This window comes from Camelina sativa, chromosome 11 (assembly GCF_000633955.1).
Source record: "Camelina sativa cultivar DH55 chromosome 11, Cs, whole genome shotgun sequence".
Classification (NCBI taxonomy): domain Eukaryota; kingdom Viridiplantae; phylum Streptophyta; class Magnoliopsida; order Brassicales; family Brassicaceae; genus Camelina; species Camelina sativa.
Genome location: NC_025695.1, coordinates 14,165,405 through 14,191,630, shown reverse-complemented (window position 1 = coordinate 14,191,630; position 26,226 = coordinate 14,165,405). Strand labels below are relative to the sequence as shown.

At 35.6% G+C, this 26,226-nt stretch overlaps 3 protein-coding genes and 2 pseudogenes across 3 annotated transcripts; 2 read left to right on the top strand and 3 right to left on the bottom strand.

The window, feature by feature from the left end:
• LOC104727948 lies at positions 11,705-13,776 on the bottom strand (annotated as a pseudogene).
• Positions 14,762-15,868, top strand: LOC104727947. Its single transcript, XM_010446998.1, has 5 exons — positions 14,762-14,818; positions 15,012-15,128; positions 15,215-15,300; positions 15,400-15,550; positions 15,716-15,868. Exons 1-5 carry the CDS (start codon positions 14,762-14,764, stop codon positions 15,866-15,868), a joined length of 564 nt encoding a protein of 187 aa, XP_010445300.1.
• LOC104727946 lies at positions 16,545-18,232 on the bottom strand (annotated as a pseudogene).
• Positions 19,193-20,598, bottom strand: LOC109127275 (zinc finger BED domain-containing protein DAYSLEEPER-like). The gene is made up of 6 exons (XM_019231855.1): positions 20,439-20,598; positions 20,238-20,356; positions 20,046-20,110; positions 19,836-19,869; positions 19,380-19,686; positions 19,193-19,263 (listed from the first exon to the last, which is right to left on the bottom strand). Exons 1-6 carry the CDS (start codon positions 20,596-20,598, stop codon positions 19,193-19,195), a joined length of 756 nt encoding a protein of 251 aa, XP_019087400.1.
• Positions 24,628-25,799, top strand: LOC104723296 (abscisic acid receptor PYR1-like). Its single transcript, XM_010441631.2, has one exon. It carries the CDS (start codon positions 24,965-24,967, stop codon positions 25,559-25,561), a length of 597 nt encoding a protein of 198 aa, XP_010439933.1. The 5' UTR covers positions 24,628-24,964; the 3' UTR covers positions 25,562-25,799.

Here is a 26,226-nt window from a genome sequence, read left to right as displayed (position 1 = left end):
TCTGGCTCACAAACCCCATTCCTGGAAGACCACGACCCATAGCTCGATTCTTCCCGTACTGCTTGTCAGAGGTTTATGACCTGCAATGAACCCGTCGATCCATTACAGTCCAACATCTTCAAGTATCCTTTATTTTCTCATTTTTCATTATATGTTGGTGTAGTGGCGGAAGCTTAAAAGGGGATCAGGGGTCGAAGACTCTGTTTTATGCGTACAAAACAGAGTGTTGATTCGAAGGTGGAGATGAGGGGGATGAAAGATTCGAGGAAGGTGGAGGGAAACGAACAGGAACGAATCGAGAGTCCTCCTCTCAGGGCTTGACACAAGCTCTTTTGGGCAATTAAGATTACCTCTTTTTAGGTTTTTTTTATTAGACTTCAAATCAATGATATTGATATAGAGATTTGTGACTCTATTTAAAGCCAAATGGAAAGATACGTCTTAATCCTAAATCAAAGAAGTTAGACTCGAGTTTATCCTAAAATAAAAGAAAACAAATCCAAAAACAAAACCAACAACGAGCCTTGCGGCACACGTAAAACAACACCGACGAAAGTGTGGCACAAGGCGGGAGTACGAGGCATGCTGCATCAGGTCTCCCCAGCAGGGAGAGGATTCGACCACGAATCCGTCACGTCATTATCCCCATGATACGGAGAAAGATACTTCACGTTGAAGACGTCAGATGTATTCATGTGCGGAGGCAACCAGAGGCGATAGGCATTCTGGTTAATACGTTCAAGAACCTCGACAGGACCAATACGCCGCACTTTAAGCTTATTATACTCGCGAGCAGGCAAACGATGTTGGCGTCGCCATGGAAACGAGTGCGATCAGGCACCGATGTTAGGTCCAAAGGTCCACGGGGAACCAAATCGTAGACAACCCGGAATGGACTGAAACCCAGACTCCGATTGACAGCTTGGTTGTGAGCGAACTCCGTTTGACACAAAACAAAATCCCAGCGCCGAATATGATCACCCACCAAACAACGCAACAAGTTTCCCAAGGACCTATTTGCAACCTCTGTTTCTCCGTCACTCTACGGATGATACGCAGTGCTCATGTCAAGCGATGTCTTCAATAATTTCCACAAAGAGCGCCAAAAATGGCTGAGAAAACGCGAATCACGATCGGAAACAATAGACAACGGAAGCCTATGTAAACGATAAACATCCCGGAAGAACAACGTGGCAACATTGACATCAACAGTGGTCTTCTTGCAAGGTATAAAATGGGCCATTTTTGAAAAAAAAGGTCCACAACCACGAAGATTGAATCATGGCCGCGTTGAGTCCGAGGGAGACCAAGCACAAAATCCATACTGAGATGTGTCCACGGCTGGGACGGGACTGGTAAAGGCAGATAGAGACCGCGTTAGAAGCCTTTTTCTTTACTCGTTTGGCAAACATGGCAGTGGGCAACAAAACGCTCAACGTCGCGGCGTAAGGAAGGCCAGAAGTAAGAGGCAGAGACAAGGCTCAATGTACGATCACGACCAACATGGCCTTCGGTATGGAGCTCACGAATGATTTGCAACCGCAAGCTGCAATCGGCAATACACACACGTAGCCCCTTGAACAAGAAACCCTCATGGAGAGTATAATCGCTAGGCAGGCCATGATTGACATCAGTAAAAATAGTCGAGAAGAACGGATCAGTATAGTACAGCGAGGCAAACGTTTCAAACCCGAGAACAAATGAGTGAATAGAGGCCAGTAAAGTGTGACGGCGACTCAAAGCATCTGCCACACGATTAGTCTTCCCAGTTTGATGACGAATGGAGAACGTGAATTGCTGAAGAAAGGCGATCCACGAAGCATGCCGAGCAGATACTTTGGCCTGACTATCCAAGTGACGGAGAGCATCATGATCAGTAAAGAGAATAAAATCCGTGTGAAACAAATAATGCCTCCAGTGACGTATTGCTTGCACCACCGCATAAAATTCAGGATCATAGGTGTTGTAACGAAGACGGGCACCTGAGAACTTCTTACTAAAATACGAAATTGGTTTTTACCTTGCTGGCTAAGTACAACGCCAATACCCAGTTTGGAGGCGTCGCAATGAAGCTCAAAGGTAAGGCTAAAATTTGGCAATACCAACACCGGCCAAGGAACAGGCCAAGAGTTTACAGCGTCCACCTTTGCACGATCCAGAGTCAACCCTTTATCCGAGATCACATACCCGAGGAACTGCACCTCCTTTGTCCCAAATTCACACTTGTGTTTGGCGGCAAAAAATTTGTCCTATCGTAACACAAGGAGCGCATCCTGAAGGTGACGTTCATGATCAGCAAGGGACTTACTAAATATGAGAATATTGTTGAAGTACACCACCACAAATTTGCCAATAAAATGGCGTAAAGCCTGGTTCATTATTCGCATGAATGTTCTTGGTGCATTAGACAAGCCAAATGGCATGACAAACCATTCAAATAGACCTTCTCTAGTCTTGAAGGAGGTCTTCCACTCATCTCCTGGACGGATACGTATCTGATGGCTCTTAAGGTAAATTTTGGAGAAGATAGAAGCTGTACCAATATGATCAAGGAGATCGTCCAGTCGCGGAATCGGAAACCGGTAACAAACTGTAATTTTGTTGATAGCATGGCTGGCCACACACATCCGCCAAGAGCCATCTTTCTTTGGGATCAGCAAAGCAGGAACAACACAAGGACTAAGACTTTCCCTGACATATCCTTTGTGTAGAAGATCTTCGACCTGACGACGGAGTTCTTCTTGTTCAGAAGGACTCATGCAGTAGTGCGGTCGGTTGGGTAGAGTGGCACCTGGAGTGAGATCGTTATGATGCTGAATGTCGCGAAGGGGCAGTAAACTGGGCGGCAGATCATCCGGGAACACGTCCCCAAACTCACTAAGAAACGACTCAAAAACAGAGTTGGATAGAGACAGCTTGCTGACTTGGTTAGTAAATATTGCCCAAGCAATACCCTCCAAACGTAATTCTTTAGTGAAAGCGGCATATGAACACAATAGCTTTGGTGACGATGTTTTGACAGGTGGGAGAGAGAGCCTAGAAAAGGTGGATGGACGGGAGACAAAGTCATCACGAGGAGGCGGCGTCGAGCAATGCAAGTCCGGTGATGGAAGAAGAACAATCTGATGTGTCTCCCAAGTAAACTTGTATTTATTTTTTGCACCATCATGAATAATCTTGCGATCATACTCCCATGGTCTGCCCAAAATCAAATGGCTGACATCCATTGGAGCAATATCAAAGTAGAAACGGTCCTTGTAGAATGGTCCAATGGAGAATGGCACCAGCGCGCGATGCGAAACACGAAGATCAACACCCTCGTGCAACCATGTAAGTGAGTAGGGACGTGGGTGAGATTCAATAGGAAGCTCCAGCTTTCGGACTGCATATTCCAAAATCACATTACAGTTACTACCGGAGTCAATGATAAAAGTACAGATACGGTCTCGAATTGTACAAGTGGACTTGAAGATGTTGTACCGGAGCCAGTTGTCGTTAAGCGTAGGAGGAGCAATACATGAACGGCGTGAGACCAAGGCGATACCCATATCTCCAAGGGTACCACCGGTGTCTTCTTCCAGCGATGCCTCATCATATTCTTCTGTCGAGTCATAAACATCACCCACAATGTCACTATTGTGATCGAGGAGGATTGTACGTCGTTGTTGATTGGGACATGCTGTTTGTCGGTGACCTGGTTCTCCGCAAGAGAAACATCTGAGGGCGTTACGGGTAGAGCGTTTGACACCATTGTCGTCCTCTCGAAAACCAAACTTTTGTTCTGCTATGTTCGGCTCTTTGTTGTCTCGCTGCTGCAGAGACAATGAGGAGGCATTCTGTTCAACAGTGCGAGGTTTGGATGGTGGTGATGTCCATGAAGCAGGTCGCAACTGGTGCTCGAAGGATACAACACGTCGATGAGCTTCAGCCACTGTATCCGGGTCAAACTGAGCAAGAGAGCTCTACAGCTGAGGTCACAGACCGCTAATAAACTGTGACACCAATTGAATCTGACTGTCCGCAACGTCATTATGTGTAAGCAATACGTAAAATTCCTCAGCGTATTCATCTACGGATCGCGAACCTTGCTTCAAATTATGTAGTTTGGTGTACATGGTCCGGTCATAGTTGTGAGGCATGAACATGTCTTTGAGCTTTTTCTTAAGCTTATCCCACGATTGAATTACACCCTTTCCAGTACGTGATCTGGTCAACTTGGTTTGTTGCCACCATGAAGCTGCATGGCCCCGAAACTTTGTGGCGACCAAAGACACTTGACGATCATCAAGGACGTTCTTGAATTCGAGCATCTCTTCCACTGAGACAAGCCAGTCAAGAAGAGAGTCACCACGAATTCCACCATGGAACTCGGGAATGTCCAGACGAAACCTTGCTTCCCAACGCGTATCGATGACACGATTGTCTTGGGGACAAAACAAAGCGAGATCATGTGGTTGGCGGATCTGCTCGACAGCAGGATTGAGTTGTTGATCACGCTGTTGTTCACCGCTTGCGGCGACCAGAGGAGGATTGGCGTCGTTATTAGCACGAAGTACGGCCGCTGTTAACGCCGTGATGGAGTTCTGTAGGGCTGTTTGTGACTCCAGCAAGGCGTCACGAAATTCCCTCCAATCGATGGCGTTTTCTGGTGGATTGCTACCCGCTGCTTCAGGTTTTGGAGGCATGATTGGATAGATCAACGCCAGGAACAACGAGAATCTGATACCAACTGGTGTAGTGGCGGAAGCTTAAAAGGGGATCAGGGGTTGAAAACTCTGTTTTATGCATACAAAATAGAGTGTTGATTCGAAGGTGGAGATGAGGGGGATGAAAGATTCGAGGAAGGTGGAGGGAAACGAACAGGAACGAATCGAGAGTCCTCCTCTCAGGGCTTGACACAAACTCCTTTGGGCAATTAAGATTGCCTTTTTTTAGGTTTTTTTATTAGACTTCAAATCAATGATATTGATACCGATATTTGCGTCTCTATTTAAAGCCAAATGGAAAGATACGTCATAATCCTAAATCAAAGAAGTTAGACTCAAGTTTATCCTAAGACAAAGGAAAACAAATCCAAAAACAAAACCAACAACGAGCCTTGCTGCACACATAAAACAACACTGACGAAAGTGTGACACAAGGCGGGAGTACAAGGCACGCTGCATCATATGTTCATAATTATTTTTGTAATAATATATATACATTAATTTATAACATCACATTGCACATATATCATGTTACTAGCAATCTACTTTACCATGCATACAAATCCACACAAACATTTTCAATCAACAAACAATTCTTGAGTCTATATTCAGCAACTATCGAAGAGTACATAAGAAAAGAGGTTATTGTTATTCACAAATACCACCCTCACTTTAGTCATTAGATTTAATCCTGGATTTGGAAATAGCAACAACAGAACCTTGCTCTAGCAACAATCCTCAATCCGCAAAGGTTTAGATGACAATAATCTATTAAACCAATACAACTCAAAATCTCCATTTAATTGTTACTTGGTGATTTTCAATTAAATTAATTAGACGAGAATCCAATAACTTCATAATTCTACGACCATAGCACAACACACTCCCCACACGTGACCACTTGCATACGTCACAATTCAAACCACGTTCTCAACCACTAAGCTTTAGATTTAAGGACATAATCATACGTAGGATCCCTTGGCTACACTGGTTTAGATCGGTTTAGTTACTCGGTTCAATAATCAAAACAACACAACAACAAACACGAGAGAATGCTTTGCCGTTACCTTCCCTTTGGTGTTTACTCTCGGCGATTCATGACGTCTTAACGATGTGAAACTATGACGGTTTAATCCAGCGGAGGTTACGTCCTTATGGCTCCAGAATCCTTTTTGGCCTCGACAATGGCTACGGCTGCTCCGGTGACTGCGGGTGACATCTCCGGTGACACACGGTGGGCATCTGACCAACGGTGGTGACCGACGTTGGTGAACGGCTGACGTTGAAGGCAACAAGGAGAACATAGTGGTGCGCTCCAACTTCAATAATGGTGGACTCGACGACGGTTCCATCACGGGGCATCAACGTTCACACCATGACGAATCAACAACAACAATGGTGGCTCTCTCTCTCCCACTCCTAATGATGGCTGCTTTTAGGCTTAGGTTTGAATGTTCTCTTTGACGGCACAAGAAGGAGATACATATGCACACAACACACGACATTCTTTTGTCGTATAATAATTTCTTCACTTGGGCCTCAAGAAAAATCTTAATAACAAAACAATCCGGCCCAATTAGAATTGAGAAATTGGGGTGTTACATACATCTTTGTATTCCTAAGGCACAAATATGTACCTATGTCACAAAGTGTGTGTATATATATTCCTAAGGCACATATATGTAGCTTATATACATCTCTGTATGACATGGCTTTTATATGCATCATGGATTTTCTTTCATTGCATGTAACTTATATCCTCGTAAGAAAACATGTCATATGCAATGAGTAAAAAAGTGAACACGTATCTGATGAATGAAGGTGAACACAATAAGTAAACATGTCATCTATTTTACACTGTACTAGGTATAAACCTGCGGTCTCTACCGCAGGATGAACTTTTTATTTGATGTAAATTTTGGTAATAATTTTTGTTGTTGCTATGTTATTAATAATCTTTTGTGATTATTTTTGTTGTTGTTATGTTAAGAATGTTTTTTACAGAATTTATATAATGTTGTTTTAGATCATGCTTCTTAACTACCACCATCGAAAACTTACTCACCATAATCTTCTGAATCATCTACATTTTAAAAATGGCATGAACAGAGTGATTCATTTACAATTAGTTAAATAAGTCAAGTTCTGTGGAAATTATATCTACCACTTGAAGAATCTGATAAATCATCGTCCCGTATTTTACTTCTATTTACCGGGTGGGTACGTCGTCAATAGTTATGCTTTGTTTGAATTGATCGCTAAGAACCTTTTTTAGCAATAATTAAATATGTTAGTTCCGTGAAATTTTTTCTAATGATAATATCGAAACATAATTACATATAGATTGTGATGGGGCTTTTCATCTTATTGTTTTCTTCACCTTCGTGTAAATGGGAGAGAAAGAGTATGATAGAGAATATTTTAGGTGCAAGTATATCGGTATTTAGTTGCACTGATTTTTTGTTTTACGCCAATTTTTTTTTTTAATTAGATGACTAATTGTCTTTAGTACCCTTAATAATTATATCCTTGTTTGTATCATTTCTAATGACATTTCATTGTAATTTTTTACACATTCTAATGTTAATTTTATATTTGTACTTCTCAATTAATATAATAGGATACAAGCATATAGTAATATAAAAACTAACTTAAAAAGAAAATATAGTTGGAAGACATAAAATGTACTACTCTTGAATATATGTCCTAAATAAAAAATTTAGTGTGTAATGTTTTAATACGCTTCATCTATAGACTATATAGCATGAGTCACTCACAAGCCGCAAAATCTATTAACAAGTGTCGGTAATGTAAAAAATAATCTATAACAGTATCCATGAAATGTAGAAACCCACTAATAGACTCGCGAATAGCCCCTCCATATATAAAATCCTTATTAAGTGTAAATTTATTGTCTTTTTTTTGTCAACTGATATTATTAATAAATTTAGTTCTAACTAAAATAGAATACAAAGTAAAATATTACACAAAAAAAACGGAAAGCTTAATCCGGTATACTACAAGAATATCTGCGAAGACAAAAGTCGGAGGAAAACAAGATTTCCCCGAAAACTAGGTACTAACAAACGAACTAAAAAAAACTATACATAGTAGAACATTTGATAATAAAAACAAAAAGGAACAACAATCTTAATCTAAGAACAAAGGCAACCGACAATAAAACCTTAAAGATAAACAATAGAACCAAGAGAACAGAGAACATCTTCTTCTAACGCACAAACGAATGAAATTTACCAAGGATGCCCACGGCCAACTCAAGAATAATATCAACCACCTCCTAACACAATGAGAGACGATCTCTCGTAACCAAGAACCAGGGACTTCATAACACAGCAAGCAAGACCACTCAGTTCCGGAAGCGACGACGATGTTGATACATCATACGCCCAAGAACGTCAAACTAGAAGTCTTCCAAACGCGAGGAGAGACGCCTAACTTCTCAAAGAACACCAATCACATAAACGAGACAGACATAAAGGGAGAAAGCTATCACCCACTAAGAACAAGAAGAAAAAGAAGGAACTCGGCAAACTTAAGATTCTACCATCACATTCAAACAAAACGAAACCTCTGCTTAGCAAAGAGCCGAAACATCCCAGTCGAAGGCTACTAAAACTACTCGATACTACTAAAGACCACCATAAAGCTATCACTAACAACAACCAACTAAAATGATTCCATCTAACTCTAGCAAAACATTGAAGAAGAACGGCCAGAAGGCCGGCTTACCGGACAACAAAAACAGAAGAGACCATGGCTATGGATTCACGAAAAACTAAACCTCGAGATCCACCAACAAGAACAGAGCACCCGCCAGATCTATAGATCTCGAACACCCAACAACAACCCTCTCTGGAAAAGCTATTGACCAACAAAACTAAACACCCTTGCCGTGAAGATCTACCAATTCCTCCAAGATAAGCTTTTCTCCAACGAAATACATGAGATAAACGAATTGCAAAACTAGAAAATTACAACACAAACGAAAAGGGGGAGACACTCACGACGTCGGCGAGAAGCGCCAATCACCGGAGTGACTTCCCAGTCACATATCTGAAAAAACTAGGGTTTTACTATTCAGGAGTAGAGAGAGCGGCGCTCAGGAGAAAAAAGAGGTTTTGACAAACGTGCATGAAGTGTAAATTTATTGTAAAAAACAGAATTATTAAACATAGCATTAATAATTGGGGAAAATTATTAAATTTATTCATCACATGATTTGTTAATTATATTTTTTAAATTTGGTACAAGGAATCCTAATTATTGATGAATCCTAGTTAAAGTCTCACCACAAAGATTCTTAATTCTGGTTTCATACATTTATCCGCTAATCTATATAGTAATAATATGAATAAATACGAAGAACAATTACTTATTTTTGATATACCTTTCCATTCAATAATTTACTTTTTTTTCTTTGACAAAAAACTTCTATGGTTGTATATCTTTAAAAAAGTTGCATTTGTTGAATGTAGAGTTGTGTTTCTTACGAACAGTTGTATCTCTCAAATACTCACATCTTTAAAAATCTATATATTTGTTTTTTCTTCGGGAAAATTTTGAATTTTATTCTCAATTCAAATGTACACGTTTTTAAAAATCTATATATTTGTTTTAAAGGGGTAGAATTTAGTACTTGGGGCTTAAGGTTTAGTTTTTAGTCGTTTTATATATTAAAAATAGACAACATGAAGGGATATTTTTGAAAAGTTACATTGAAAAAAGATTATTTTTGAAAATACCTCATAAATATATATATATATATATTATAAAATATGATAAATATTTTATTAAAATGAGTTCCTCCAAGATAAATATTTTATTAACGGAGGTGTATTGAAACCATGATTTTGGAGAATTTGATGGGATTTAGGAAATTTGGAATTTTAATAGATTTTAGGAAAATTGATATGATTTTCTGTAAAATTCTTTCAAATTCCACCTAAAACAATGAGATTTGGATTTATGTATTTTTAGCTAAACAAATTCTCCAGAATCCCTAAAAGTCATTAAAATCCAAATCCACATATTGTTTTCAATAAGAGTGGATTTTAAAGTAGATTTATCAATTAAGATTGCTCCAACTTTTTCAAGACACAACTAAACTTAACTCAACTGTGACAGATTTTGGTCTTTCGTGATCGGAAAAGAAAGACACAGTCACCAGCATGTTAACACAAAAAAATGAATCTGGTTTCACGATCAACAATTAGGTACATATATCCAAAGACAAGTACTACTTTGTTTGACGAAATGAAGGGGTAAACCTTAACTAATCAAAATCTCCTTGACTCTTGTTGTTCTTTTTTTGACTCTGCTTTCTTCTCCTTTCTCCAAATGATCAATGATACAAAACACTCTGTTATCTCCAACTTTGGCAAATCCTATGAATGAAGTATGAAAAATTTTCATTTAACAATGTAAGCTCAATCTTTCCCTTGACTTAGCCAAAATTCTTCTTCTTCTTCTTAATCATGGAGTCGGGTAGGGTTCCATTAGGGTTAAGAAAAAGCTTAAACCATTGGTGAATGTGAAAAGTGCTATCGTATAGACAGACATAGAGCCACTGTTCGGTGTTTCCGAAGTGGGATCGAGCTTTGAGCTCGGCGGAAGAGAGAACTGAACGGAAGCTTTTGGAAACAGTTGAGAGCGTTGGGTAATAAAAACACGAGATCCTGGCTAAGCAATTCACAAGGGAGTAAAGAAAAAGTCGGAGATGGTGAAGAAGAAGGAGACGAGTTCTGCTTATTCGTCTTCGTCCTCTTCCTCTTCTCCTCTGGTAGTTCTACTTGGATGTTCATAGACACACGGGTGATTTTGTGGAACTGTATCAGATTAAAGAAACTATATATAGGTTTTGGTTTATTGAATAGCAAAATAAATGGTTTTTTTTAAATACCCTGATGTATTAATTAAGGAGAGTTCCAAGATGGCTATACAATCCAATTTTGCTTTTTACCATTTTGTTCTCTATCAATGGACGCTCAACTCCGCAGAGTTAAACTCAAATAATAGAAAAAAGTTGCTAATTTCTCACATGAGCTTCCAAGTTTCAATGTCACTGCAATAAAGACAACAAGACATTTCAATTTTGACAAATAGCTTTTTTTTTCCTCAAAACATAGAACTCGCGCGGCAGTCATACATTCATGGAAAATGATGAAGACCAAACTGTGGATCCAATTTGGCAATGTTAAGGATTAAAAAAAACAAAAAAAAAAAAAATCAAAAGGACTGGAACATACCTTGGATACAAAGTCAATCAAACCGAGACAACACGAAAACGCAAGAGCTGACATGATGTGTGGGGACACTATGCACAACGTCAACCCACTCAACATTTCCCTAAACCTCACTTCCTTGACGCTTTTCCAACCCAATTTCCGCACACCAAATCTTCTTCCTATAATTGGGGTTGAAGTTCCTACATCCTTCCCAAAGAAGCAAGAGTTAATTTCCCACCAAAGCTAACTACTTTAGCTTTACCAAGACTTTTGCCACCACTCCTCTTGTACTTGTATTTTAGTAATTCTAACCCTTTCACTTCTTTCCATACACCAGACTTAATGTCATACCAGCAGCACCCGTGACCTTGTAGACCAAAGGAGTAGGATACATTTGTAAAGGTATAGGGGAATAACACCACAATCTTCTGCTTGGAAAATGTCAAGCGAACGCTTTTTCTATTTATTCTTATTAAACTCTTAACCGGTTACAAGAATAAATCTAAGCACACTTCTCTTCTCTATCTAAACTCTCACAAGTATAGATCTAAGAGAATTATCCAACACTCACCTTCTTAGCTTTCTTTGATCAGCATTGAAATAACAATCTCACGCAAAAGGTTTTTTCAAGTATTCAAGAAAAAACCTACCACACATTACCCTAGACAAGTATATTCGATCACCCTAAAACCCTAAAAAGATCTTCAAATCTTCAAGTAAGGCAATTTCTTGTTTGCCATAATCTCACTTTCGTTAACCATCGCGAACGATATTCTCCAGATATCTTCTCTCCCGATTCTGCTTTATCTTCTTATTCCATCCAAACCGGACTTGCCACGTCAGCTGGGCTTCCTTGCCAATCTCCACTTGTCTGTTCTCAGATACATAGTCCTGTGACCCAGCAGATCCTCGTTCGAAACAACACTCTGCTGTCCCAACTGCATCTACAACATTCTCTATCACAAATTTTGACATCGGAAACGTTGCAATCACGCCTTTATCACATTTCCATTTACCTTGCTTTGTGTCATAAGCATACATCGTATTTTCTCTACTACCAAAGTAAATCTTTCCGTCGATCTTTTTGATTCTATAAATGTAACTCTTGTACCTCAGTACCCGGATCGGGGAGGCATGCCCAAGTTTGCGTCTTTGTATCCAATACTTCCGCCCATGATTCATTCTCTAACCCTTGGCCACCTCCCATTACATAGATTTTTCCATCGTAGACACATGTCCTCGCGAACATCCGGGGTACGATCATGCTAGGGGCATCACGCCAAGTGTTATTGCGACAATCGAGGACCCGCACAGCTAAGGACGGTGACCATTGTCCTCCGACTACATAAATCTCTGAACCAACAACTATCGAGGGTGCTAGCGAATGAATATATGGAGACGGAATCGAGACAAAAAAGTGTCCGACTGTCTTCTTCTTCTGCATCCTCTTCTCAGTCATAGCGTCTGGTAGGGTTCGATTAGGGTTAATCCAAAGTCTAAACCATTCGGTAGAGCGAAAACCATGATGATCTAATACACAGACATAGAGACACTTCTCGGTGCTTCCGATTTGAGATCGAGCTGCGTAGAGCTCGGTCGAAGAGAGAATTGAACGGAAGCTTTTGGATACTAGCGAGAGTGTCGGGTAGTACGACCTCGAGATCATTGCTAAGCAATTCACAACGATTTCATCTGGGAGTGAAAATAAAGACGGAGATGACGACGACGATGGTGGTGAAGAAGAAGAAGGAGTCTTCTTCTTACTCTTACTTTTACTCTTCCTCTTCTCCGGTTGTTCGACATGATCCAAAGAAGGTGCATGTTCAGACTTCAGACAAACATTATTTTCACTTGTTGTTCTAGTTGGAGGTTCATAGCATCAGCAGTGAATGTTCTGTAACTCGGTGAGATTAACAAAGAGAGGGTATGGTATATATATAGTTTTTGCCCTAGTTTTTTGTAATAGCAAAAATAAAAGATAATAGTATAATATTGAGTGGGTATTTAGAAAAGTTACTCATCTCAAAACTTTACTATTATTTTTTTTCTTTTTATTATTGTAGATAATTCACCAAAAAGTTATTGATGGAGATGCCTTGACCAAAAAAAAAAAGTTATTGATGGAGATGCACGCAGGGTCGGGTCAAGCCATCGCCGGGCCTGGATGCACGTATATATGTTTTCGAATGTGGGTGATTTATATGGTTTCATGAAAATAAATTTGTGTTTCGTATGTGACACAAGTTATAAAGAATTTTATTAAAGAAAACATAGTGTCTATAAAGATTCACACTAGTTTTCAAGAAGAAATACAATAAATAATACAATTGGGTGTTTTGGGCTTATAAGTTAGTAGCTATCAAATATGAGATTTTGGGTGTTTTGAGTGTGTCAAAATGTGCAACAACTACGTATGATTCATATTTGTCCCACTAAGCGCCATCATTATATATTGTGATATCACCCAACTTAATTCAATTTTGGATAACTATATATTTTTTTCTCGGCCAAATTTTCCATTACGTAAAGGAACAGAGGACAAAGTTTACATGGCATACATTAAGGAATTCAAGAGACAACATAGGAGGATTCTCTTAGTCGAGCATTTTCGGATAGAGCATCTGCTAAAAGATTTGCAGTTCTGGCAATATATGTGAAATGAATCTAAAAGATTTGCAGTTCTGGTATATATTCACGAGTTAACTTGTTTAACTCATGACAATGATATCAACGTGATAAAAATAATTTCATACTAAGTGATTAGACATGTCTTAATAGATGAAATCATTCATTTTAAATTTTTAATGATTCTCGTAAACCTCCATTGTAAAAACAGAACATAAACCATTATCACAGTTTGAAACACATGTTTCAACTATTATAACAATAATGTTTTATTTTACTTATACAATATGCATTTATTCATATAATGACAATTGTAAACCAATCAGAAAACATGATCTCGACACCTTTCGAGAAATAATAGTCTTTCACGAGTCAATAAGGAATGCTTTTGTAGAGCTAAACAATAATTATGAATATACTTGTGGCGTTACAAGATATGTGTCTATTATATTGTTAAAAGATTTACATAAGTGAGGTTACACATGTTTGACCAAAAAAAAAAAAAAGTGAGGTTACACATGTAGATACAAAATTCATCAAAAATTTACGTCCTCTTATTTAGATAATTCAAAACACATAAAAGTAAAAGATAACCAAGTATATTTGAGGTAAATTTTATTAAAGAAAATTAGAAATGAAAATCAAGGGAAAAACAAGTAAATACATCTAAATATATTGCCTAAAACAGAGAATCAAAATATAGACAATCATCAAATTGCTTTGCTTGCATAACAAAGAAAATAATTCATAGATTGACTCTAACTTTGGTCTTTAAATATGGTTTTTCTTCTTCCTCTTTCCTCATCACTTTTGATTGTGTTTTGTATTATCTGTAAGTATTCTTCCAAATTCATCAATTTGTCTTCACTTTGATTTGGATTTCTCTTTGCATCAAGTGAAAAGTATGTCAAATTTCTAGAAATTATAGTTTTTGTCTTATTTTTACTAAAATATTTTGTATATTGGAAAATTAGGATATTGTGTTGTTCAATAATTTCTAGTAATTTGAAAGATTGATCACTGAGTTTTGTTCACTAGAGATTTATTCTTTTTTCTCCTTTAATTGTGTTGAATACTTGAGTTTGAGTTTCATTAATGAAATGTTTTTTTTTTGTTTTTAAAAATAAGATTCAGGGATTTGGACTCCAATAGATTTGTTGAGAAAAGTAACATATACCATCAACTATGGTTTCAAACACTAATGAATATGCTCAGATTATGGTATCTAAAGACATTACACTGGTATATTCCTCCAAAAACACATATGACTTAAAAAATATATGATTTTACAGAAATATCTTCCTCATAAGTAAATGCTTTAATTATCGAAAGTTTCATATATATATTATCTATTTGTATATGTTATCATAGATGTGGAAGAATATATCTTTTTTTTTATAGAGAAATAAAACTGATAAAGGGTTTATGTTTTTAGAATGAGGACCAAATAAAATCGTTTGTGCGGCTTGATGGCGATAATGTTGAAAATAAAAGAGTCGTAGAAACTATAATCCTCGATGATAACAATGAGTCGTCTCATTCTGAAGGAGAAGTACGTAATGATTTTCTCTTTAGTTATTTTGTTAAATCTTAGCTTATGCATGTTATTAACATGATGATATCAAATGATATTTTCAGGTAACTATTTGTGATACATGTGGTAATATAGGATATGAAGATTCACTTGTTACTTGTTGCAACTGCAAAGTTGGTGCGGAACATACGTAATATTTTTCCAAACTATATACATATTTTTTAACCATGCAAATTACATATTAAATATATTTTTTGAGTATCTTTTATCATTTTTTTGGTTATTGTAGTTATTGCATGATGGAAAAGGTAGATAAGATTCCTAATAATTGGTCTTGCTATGACTGCACTGACGAAGTAGATGGAATCCAAAAAGAACAAAAAACTGAAGAAACAATATCTAGAAAAAGGAAAGCAGAATCTGTTACCAATGTTTTCAAGGTAATCTATGAAAAATAACACAGAATTTGTTTCTCTGAATTATATCATTCAAACCCAAAAAAAATCGGTATAAAAAAACGTTCACTCATCTTTTATAAGACAAAAATCCAAAATTTATTGGAAACTAAAAACAAAAACCACTCTTATTTTGTTTTTCTTTTGCAGCTTACAGAAAAAAGATCACCTCAAAGACGATCTAATTTCTTGAATAATGAAATCGCAGATTTTGACTTGAATGTGGATCTTAACATAGAACTAGGTGAAATGCTTCATCTTTTGAGACAGGATCTTCAAGTAACTTCCAACCTCAGTGTGTAAAGAGACTTCACGTGGATACAAAACTCTCTACTTTAAATGAATCAAAAGAAAATATTTCGTAATGTATAATCAAAGAAAATTAATAACAAAAATAGATAAAGAATGTGTTTTTGTCTTGTCATAAAAGAATGCATTTTATCTTCTAATAAGTATTTTCTCATTCACTGAAGACTAAAATTCTTTAAAAAATTAATGTAGAAATATTGACCGTTAGTTATATTATGATATTCTATAGTTTTTTTTTTCTTTTGACAGTCACTATAGTTTATTTTGTATGGTTTAGTATATATTTTCTAACAAAACGAATAAAAGGTAACGAGATTTTTTTATTGGAAATCTTATGCACCATCATAACTACAAAATTGTTAAATCTATTTACTGAAAGTGAGGGTCTTTCGAGAATTGAAATCTAGATATCGGAATAATTACTTTATCTTTGTTTCTCATCGTTGTTTATTAGTTGGATTTTGTTAAACTATACAATAAAAACTAGTTGAAATTTTAGAAGAAATGGATTAAATTTGTATTTAAGAGATAATTTTTGCTCACATTTATAAAGTTTCTCAAATATATAAATATATAATTTTTTTTACTATATCAAATTTATTAATTAGTACGAATTGTTATGAAAATAACAACAACAAGAACAACAACAATGAAAGTTTGAAACCATTGATTAGATCATACCACACTCCCCACCAGGTCCACCGAATGTGAGCGTCTCTCCTCTGCCTAGTTCAAACTGACGATACCATACATCATAACAATTTGGACTTCACATATTCCTCATACTCATGGCAATTAATATCGCTCAGTCCGTTGTCTTCGAAAGTTTTAAGTTGTTTCATGAAACATGCTAGCTTGTTTTGAAATCCTGCTTGTCTCGGAAAAGTCCCTGCCCCCATCTGAGGGCTGATAGCTCCAGTTGGCCCGCCTGCATACCCGCCGAAGTAAACTTGTAATGCTCCTTCCATCGAATAAATTTGAGAGGGCCAGTAGCCTATCAAGGTCTTCCCGGTCATCAATAACCAGCTCTTTGTTCTGGAATCCTGTATGATCGATACATAGTTTTTATATGAAACTTGCTAAAATTATATATAACTTGCTAAATATTTAAATTTAATTCAATTACTTCATTTTTGTTTTACCTGACCGACGAGAAGATGCGCATCGTATAATTTTTTGCCTAAAACACTAACTTTATCGTAAACCATACCGGGGTAGATTGCTTTATGGACTTGGCATATCCTCCTCGACATAACGTGTTGTAGCATCCGTTTTGGTGTCTATCTGACTGTTAAATGTGTACTTATTTGATTAAGAACACAACAAAACCAAAGATATAAAGTGATTAAGCTTGAGGATTGGATTGAAATATAAAGTATATATTACTTACTACCCAGAATGTTGTTAGCCTTGGACGATCATCTAGGTACAATCCTGTATGCACCTAAAAGAAAGATAAATTGTGCCATAAGTTCATAACTCGACATATAATGATTTTTATGGACAACTAGATTTTGTAGTATACTTACAGCCCAACCGAATTGGATGCTGCTTATCATATCTTTTTCTCTGTGATTTAGCCAAATCCAAGCCTTGCTAAACTGATTTTTCAATACCTTTGGTTTGTAAAGATTGAAAAGCGCTTGTGCTCCACCGTATCTCTTCTTTGTGGAATTGTCAAATGTTTTGATAATTGCATACTAATCAAAAATAAATTTATCATGTCATTCAATTATTTATAAAAATTGCGAAAATATATCTTTTTAACCATTGTTAAAATAATATTGTAGTTTAATGTCGTGGTTAAAAATACTTACATGTAGATTAGCTGCTGTAATTGTTTTCTCCGGATGGATTAAGGTATTAGTGTAGTTACTTTGCGGTATGTGAATTGGTACTTGTCCTTTAGGACAACGCTCTTCAGATTTACCAGTGACCACATCTGATGTTTCTGGCTCCATTGATAGCATAGCTTGAAACTCGGCGCTTGGTCTCATCTAAGATAGAGACAAACAAGCAATTGAGAAATAAATCTTAATATGAAATATTTTGATGGTTGAACAAAACATAGATTGTTGTAAAGATAAATTCAAATTTCTAATGTTCATGAACCCCCATACTTGGATTTGGTGATCTTTCATCGATGGATGTTGAAATTCAGGTTGCTTGTAGATATCAACACATTCATATTCAATTTGTTCCTGCCATAAAACATTAGATACATGAGTCAACAATATACAAAAAAAAAGAATGTAAAAATGAAGTATAAACTTTTTTTTTTTTTGGCTACCTGAACTGTTGGAGAAATATGATAAGAAATAAATAAATGAAAAAACATAATAACCAATAAAAAGCCATAGATTATTGTTTTGATCCTGAAAGTAATATCAACATCATATATATAACCTTAACAAAGTTCTATAAATTCAAACTCGTAAGAGTCTTCTGGTCTTGAGTCAGCGTCATTGCTAACAGAAAGTCAAATCCCGTTAATTTTGTTCCTCATTTGCTTGAGTGATGCAATGATATATAGCTCATAGTTAGCTTATGTAGCCTCAAGCCTTTAAGCACCTTAGATATCACCATGGCATTGGTCCTTATTTTTCTATTTTTTTCAGTTACAAAATATTTTTTTTAATTAAAAGTTAATAGGAGTTATTAGATTACATTAATATCAAATTTAATATTAATTAATAGTTGAGACACCCGTTAAGAAATGACTAATGAGGATGGTTTAATAATTTGCAAAAAAAAAAACGTAAATTTCATAATCTTTGTGGTTTGTCCAGTGTTACGTCGACATGTCAAACGGGCATGCATACGCCGAACGGGCCGACCGTGATGGTCCCGTCTTTTTAGTGATCCGCTGCAGGTGGTAAGCGGCGTATTAGTGCCCATGCCCGCTCCACTTAGCTTTGCGGATTAATGGGCATGCCCGCGGGCATCTTCTTCCTCTCCTCCACCAATCTCCGTACGTACTTCTAGCCGTGAACAACAACTATGCAACTATGCAACTGAATAATGTGATGTCCCAGAACATTGAGACTCTCTTTGCAGATTAACATCAACATAGCAAAATAGCAAAACAAGTGGAACCATAAACAACAACTGAAGATGTTTAAACCGAAATTTAAATCAAATAAATAGTAAACTGAAAGTCTGAAACATTAAACCAAAGAATTAATCTGAAACATTAAACCAAAGTATTAATCTGAAACATTAAGCCAAAATATTAAACTAAAACATTAAACCAAAGTATTAAACTGAAATGGAAGCTGAAAACATAAATCTCAAGGTCAAGATGTCTCTTCAACCAAATCAAGCTTCATCATCAACAATTGACTGGAAAGAAGGTAATATCTCATCTTCATCAAATTCTTCATCCTCCTCTACATATGGCAAAGTAATAGAAGAAGGTCAAGGTAAATATATATCACTTAAATGTTACACAATCAATACCAAATTGTGAAAATTGTTTGCTTATCATTTTCATATGCTTCAAAACCTTTTAACCAATTGCGGCAGCATATTAGTGCTTGAACATTTTTGGGGAGAATACGGCTTCTGTACTTGTTCAAAACTCGAATTCCAATACTAAAAGAAGATTCAGATGCTACTGTTATGATTGGTAGACTAAGGAGGTCGCAAGCCATTGAAGCCAGTTCTCCATACCTTTGAGAATTATCTTTCCAATATTTTAAAATATCCAAACTCTCAAACTCTATCATTTCTATCGGCGGATCATCTAGATACATTTTCAAAGAAGACTTTCCACTAGTAACAACAGTTTGTTTGCGGAAGTTAATAAAATCCTGCATATGTATGAAACTAATTTCAGTATTCAAACAAAAGAAATTAACAAGACATGAACATTTTAAAAAAAATCTGCACATTTCTCAAACAGCTTAAGACATATTTAAAACAAACAGAAACTGTAAATGAACCACAAAAAAAGTCTTACGTAATTGTTGTAATTGTTTTCATAGCCTACGTAACTAAAGTTCATGTAAAAAACATAATTCACAAAAAAAGTCTACGTAATTGTTGTAATTTTTTTTATAGCCAACATAACTAAAGTTTCAAATTCCACATAAGTCTAGACATCTATACATATTTCTCAAACCAAAACTTTAAACCATTAGCATAATAGAGTAAGAATTTGAATACTTACATCATAGTTGCCAAAACTCCCTTTTTTCCTTCGTTCTCATCAGTTTGCTGATTAGTTTCGCGTCTCTGTAGAAGATGATGTGAAAATGGACTTATTATCATAAGATTCAAAAAGAGTAGTAAGCTTACCACGCAAATGTTTAATCTTCATTTGAGCAGAACCCTTGTCGTTCTTTTCAAAACAATAATTTACCAGTGTTAGCTTCAACCTTGGATCAAACACTGTATTCATTGCAATGACATCACTAAGATCTTCCCAATACTTATCAAACCTTTCTCTCATTGGAACAATCATACTTCTGATGACTTCATCTTGATTATGTGTTCGATATCAACCAATTGTTGATCTTCCAAACTTCCATGAAATGCAAGTTTGAAGTTGGATATGTTGAACCTGAGATCAAATTAGTGATTTCATCAAAAGGCTCCAAAAACTCACAAATCTGCTTCAATCGGTGCCATTCAGCTTCTGTAGGGTGAAACTTGTAGTTTATCCCACCAATGACTTTGGGATTACCAAAGGCAGCTCGATACTTGAGAGCCCTATCAAGCATCTTTTATGTTTAGTTTCATCTAGTTTTCACATCCATAATCAAGCCCGCTTTCAACTGTAGACCAACAACTTCAACACATTTTCCAAAAAATATCTCACGTTTTTCAGAAGCTTGAACATATTTGATACTCTCTATGATCTTTTCCATTGTATCATCTATATCCTTTACACCAATCTGAACAATGATGTTGAGAATATGTGCTACGCATCGCACATGAAAATAGTCTCCACACAACAAATCATTCCGCAACATAAGCTGATTTTAGAATATCTTGTGTTGTGTCATTGTTAGTAGCATTGTCTAAAGTGATGGAAATAACCTTTTCCTCAATTCCCCAATTCTTCCACTTCTCTAGAATCTCCATTGCTATGTGCATACCTGAATGTGGAGGCGGAAAAGCATAGAACACAATTATCTTGCTGTTTAATTTCTAGTTCTTGTCAACATAATGTGCTGTTAGACACATGTAGCCTTCATGAGTGATTGCATTCCACAAATCAGAAGTGAAGCTAATCCTCCCTGGAAGGTGAACTAATTCTCTCTTTAAATTCTCTGTCGTTGTCTCGTAGAACTTGTAAACATCTGCTGCAGCTATGTTCCGGCTTATAAAATTCACATCTGCATTCAAATACTTCCAAACTGATCTAACTCTTTCATATTCAACATAGGAAAATGGGAGATCATGCTGAATGACACAATTAGCTACCATTTCGCGAAAAACCATATGATCTCTCTTCCTAGCTTGTAATCTTGCTTCAGAGTTGAGCATCACCTTACTAATATTAGCATTACTAAGCCGAACCTTACAAGTTTCCATATGACGATTGTAAGAATTTGTATTGTTCTTGTGTGAATTGTAGGCATAATCCCTCTTACAGTGCTTGCATTCGGCTCTGTCTTGAAGTTTTCCATTAATAGTCTTCTTAACCACTGCAAAATGATCCCAACATTCTGCATATTGCTTTCTCTTTGTCGGTTCTGTTGATGTTGCTTTCCCTTTTCCTTTATCTCCTTTGACATTATCATGTAGATCATCATCATCATCATCGATATCAATTGCAGCCCTTTTACCAGATTTTTCTCCATCAAACTTATTATGCTTTCTCTTCTTCGGTTCTGATAATGTTGTCTTTCCTTTGCCCTTTTCAACATCATCTACATCAATATGAATCGCTGCTCTCTTACTTTGTAGATGGCTCTGCTCCATCAAACATTTTCTGTTCTTCTTCAGCGTTTGCAGCATCAATTACTCTTTAAGACTCTAAGTCTATTGATCTATGATCATAAGAATCATTTGAATCCTTTACAAAAAAAATTGAGATATCATATCACAAAAGTTTAAAGGATTGAGGTTTTTACAATAGACAAAAAGGAAAAATATAGCTTACCATCACGATAGACTTTGAGGACTAGTGATGGTTTGAAATTACTTAAGAGAGGAACTTTTCTGGGGATCAAGTCTGCTAAGAGCTGCAAATACTCCTTTGGAAGGTGAAAGCAGAGGCGTTATTGTTCACAATGCAACAAACCTTGAACAACGGCTACACAAATGTTTGTTTTGAAGGAGGTTGTAAAACCTTAATAGATTGCCTAAATGGATCTCTAGTAGATGTCTCCATATATAGTCTAATCCATGATATTAAGTTTTGGTCCAAACAGTTTAATAAGGTGCAATTTTCCTTTGTTTATCGAACAAACAATGAGGTAGCTCATTTATTAGCAAAATGGGGTTGTGCTCATTCAGATTTCTATTCAGATGGTAAGAATTCACCCTCATGGTTGATGGAACCTCTGTATTTTGACAAATTTTTATTCTGAATAAATTTCTTTTGCTGAAAAAAAAAAACTATATGAATATTTGATCGACTGATAAAAAATTCATTTGTATAAATTGATGTTTTAGAAATATATATTTTACTTATGAATAAATTATATAAACCAAAATTTATATAATAAGATATGCGTTTGTGCTATGACGGAAAAAATATTAAATGCGTCAAAACAAAGATGTTACAAAAAGAAAAAAAAAAGTTAATTTATAGTAAGAGATGACAAATTAGAGATCACACTATCCACCAAGTCCTCCAAAGGTAAGGGTCTCTCCATTACCAGTTTCATACTTACGAAACCACACATCATATTTTCTCTATTTCATAATATGGAATGTTTTAAAGATTTTTTTTGTTTCATAATATAGGATGTTTTCAAATTTCTATACAATTATTAAATTAGTTTAATATTTTATAAATATTTATATTATGCAGTTTTATTTATGATTAATTAAACCTTTTAAAAATATATATATTTTAATATGCGTGCTTTTAGTTAAAATATCATATATTTTGAACAGAGTAACATTTAAGACCAACCACATCAGCTCTGTTATTTTTTTTGTCGCACGACTCAAACCAGCAACTCTTTTATTAACACATTATATTGTAATTATTAACATATTAAAGGGCATAACTATAATTTTGGAAAATTCCCAATTAAAATTCAGAATTTTTAGGTAACAAAATATTTTTTAAGATCGTCTTCTCCATTGATTTTTGTCATGGTTTAAAACCAGCAACAGTTACTTCTTTGAAACAAAGGCATAGGTGGCATTGCTATTTCATCTTGCGACCCAAAAATCATGGAATTTCAGTTGGAGAGGCATTTAGAAAAGAAAGATGAAGAAGAATTGAAAGAGAAGTAAAGGCATATTTCTGATCGAAGGACCTTGCCATTATTTTAAAACTATTTCAACATTTTTCTTAGTAAAAAGCAATGTTTTCAAAACCGGATCGGACCGGCGGTTGAACTACGTTAACCCGTGAACCGGCAGCATACCCGGATTGGATTAATATTAAAATCCAAAGAAAATTAAACCGGTAAAAAAACCATATCAACTCATCAAAAACCCAAAAACCGGTGAACTATCGAGCCGGATAAAACCGGGTTCTAACTTTTTTTTGTAAAAACGAGTGCAATTAATTACCTTTCTAGTTTTATTTTTAGCAGTAGTAGGGTTTCTTAAAATAAAAATTTCCGTAATTGAACTTTTTACTTTTCATACTAGTTTTTTTTCTTTTAGTTTGAGTTCTCTGCAATTCACACCACAAATCTTCAAAATTAAGGTAATTTTATTGAAACCAATTATTTTTATAATAAAAAATGTTTGATCAGTGCATGTTTTGGTAATCAATTTGGTGTTCATTTTTTTCTCTAGTGTACGTAATAGAAGAGAATGATTACTAAAATATTTTATTGGTAATGGTTAGTTTGTTACACTTTAAGTTTATTATTTACAAAAAAATTATGATTATTGAAGTATTTTATGTGGTGTAACCAATTATATCATAGTTGTAATCATTGAAAAAAAATTAGAAAACATATCTTTCCTTATTATTTATAAAAATATCATTAAAATTAATTGAACCTGGTTAACCTCGATCGAACCGTATTAACTCATGACCTAGAAACTTTTCCGGTTCAATTACCGATCCGGTTTTAAAAACATCGGTAAAAATGTAATTCTGATTTTTTTTTTTTATTTTAGAACTAAAACAACATATTATCTTATTTTTAATGTTGTTATAAATATCATTGTTTACATAAATAGAAATAATTAATTAGTTAATTTTGTTACTATTAAATTTAAGAAACATTTTTCGTGTTTTATATTGTGGATATTTATCTAATATAATTCTGTCACCGACATTTATTTTGTTTTATATTTAAAATAAATATATATATATATAGTATATCTTATAAATTGTAGCTTTGTATAAAAATTCATTGATTTTGTCACTAATTACAATACCCCACCAAATGATATATTAAACAATTAATAAAATTTGATTTTTTTAATCAACAACTGATAATAACAACAATACAAATATAAAAATTTATATAAACTAATGGAAAAATATTTACTAATATGTAAAGAAAACAAAAAAGATCAAATAAAAAGAAACTTATGAACTTAAGTCTTGCTTCCCAAAATTTTCCCGACCCCCAATAAGTAACAAACAATAGAGTCGTCAACTGATTATATTTTTCCTAATAGATTCCATTTTTGCTATTTTGCAATTGCACCCCTTTCAATTCCCACATATATTATTCCCTAATTTACCCTTACTATTTTTAATTTATTCAACTTCGTCCTTCCTCTTCCCCTCAAAAACCCAAATCTCTCTCTTTCTCTCTCACACACACTCTGTTTTTTTTTTTCAACGATAAATACAGAGAGAGAGAGAGAGAGAGTGAGTCTAATAATCTCTAAAGCTCGTCGTTGTCTTCAATGGTGAATCTCAAACCAATTCGATAAACAAAAAAAAAAAAATCAAATTAAAAAGAAAAAAAAAGAAAAAAAACGACAGCGATGCCTTCGGAGTTAACAGCAGAAGAACGATCGGAGCTGAAACAATCAATAGCGGAGTTCCACACATACAAACTCGGACCAGGAAGCTGCAGCTCACTCCACGCGCAGCGAATCCACGCGCCGCCTGACCTCGTCTGGTCAATCGTCAGGAGATTCGACAAACCACAGACCTACAAACACTTCATCAAATCCTGCTCCGTCGAGCCTGGCTTCCAGATGCGCGTCGGATGCACGCGCGACGTCATCGTCATCAGCGGTTTGCCGGCGAACACGTCGACGGAGAGGCTCGACGTGCTCGACGACGAGAGGAAGGTCACGGGGTTCAGCATCATCGGAGGAGAGCACAGGCTTACGAACTACAGGTCAGTCACGACGGTGCATAGGTTCGAGAGAGAGGAACGGATCTGGACGGTGGTGTTGGAGTCGTACGTCGTCGATATGCCGGAAGGGAACACGGAGGACGATACTCGTATGTTTGCTGATACGGTTGTTAAGCTTAATCTTCAGAAACTCGCCACTGTTACTGAAGCTATGGCTCGTAGTAGTAACAACTCCTCCGGTGACGCAAGTGCTTCTTCTCAGGTGACGACGTCGTGATGATTCAAAACACACACAAAAAAAACAAATGATTTATTTTTCTTTTAAAAAAAAAAAAAAATGTTGTTATGTATGTTGCTTCATAAAAAGATTCTCTTATATTTTTAATTTTTTTTTTCATAGACAGTATGATATTTACTGTTTTCATATGACGAGAATGACATAATTGTCCTTACATAGAAGGTTATTTTGGGGATTTAAGGTTTATGGATAACTATGAATCTTTCCATTTTGGTTAGGTATATTCTCTAAGGAAGTCAACATTTTCGTCTATGCAACAAAACTCTCATTAAAAAAAACACAGCCTTTACCTCAAAACAAAAATGTTCTTTCTAGATTTCATGAAACAACAAAAAATAGAAAAACTAATAAATTTTATTATAATGTTTTAGATTTTAAGAAAATAATTAGAGAAAAAATATATAAATTATCGTGATATGTGTTACTTTTTTTTTTCTTTTTATTAAAAAGTTTTGGTATAAGATTTTTCACGTGTTTTTTTTTGTTTCTTGGTTGTTTTTTTTTAAGTATGGTAGATTTAGTCTGTGATCCGTCTGAAATTGTAATAACTTTTCGTGAATCCATTTTCATATATAACAAAGTTTTGTAACACACGAACAGTGAACACAATTTTCTATAATAAGAGTTGCATAAAAAAAGATAAA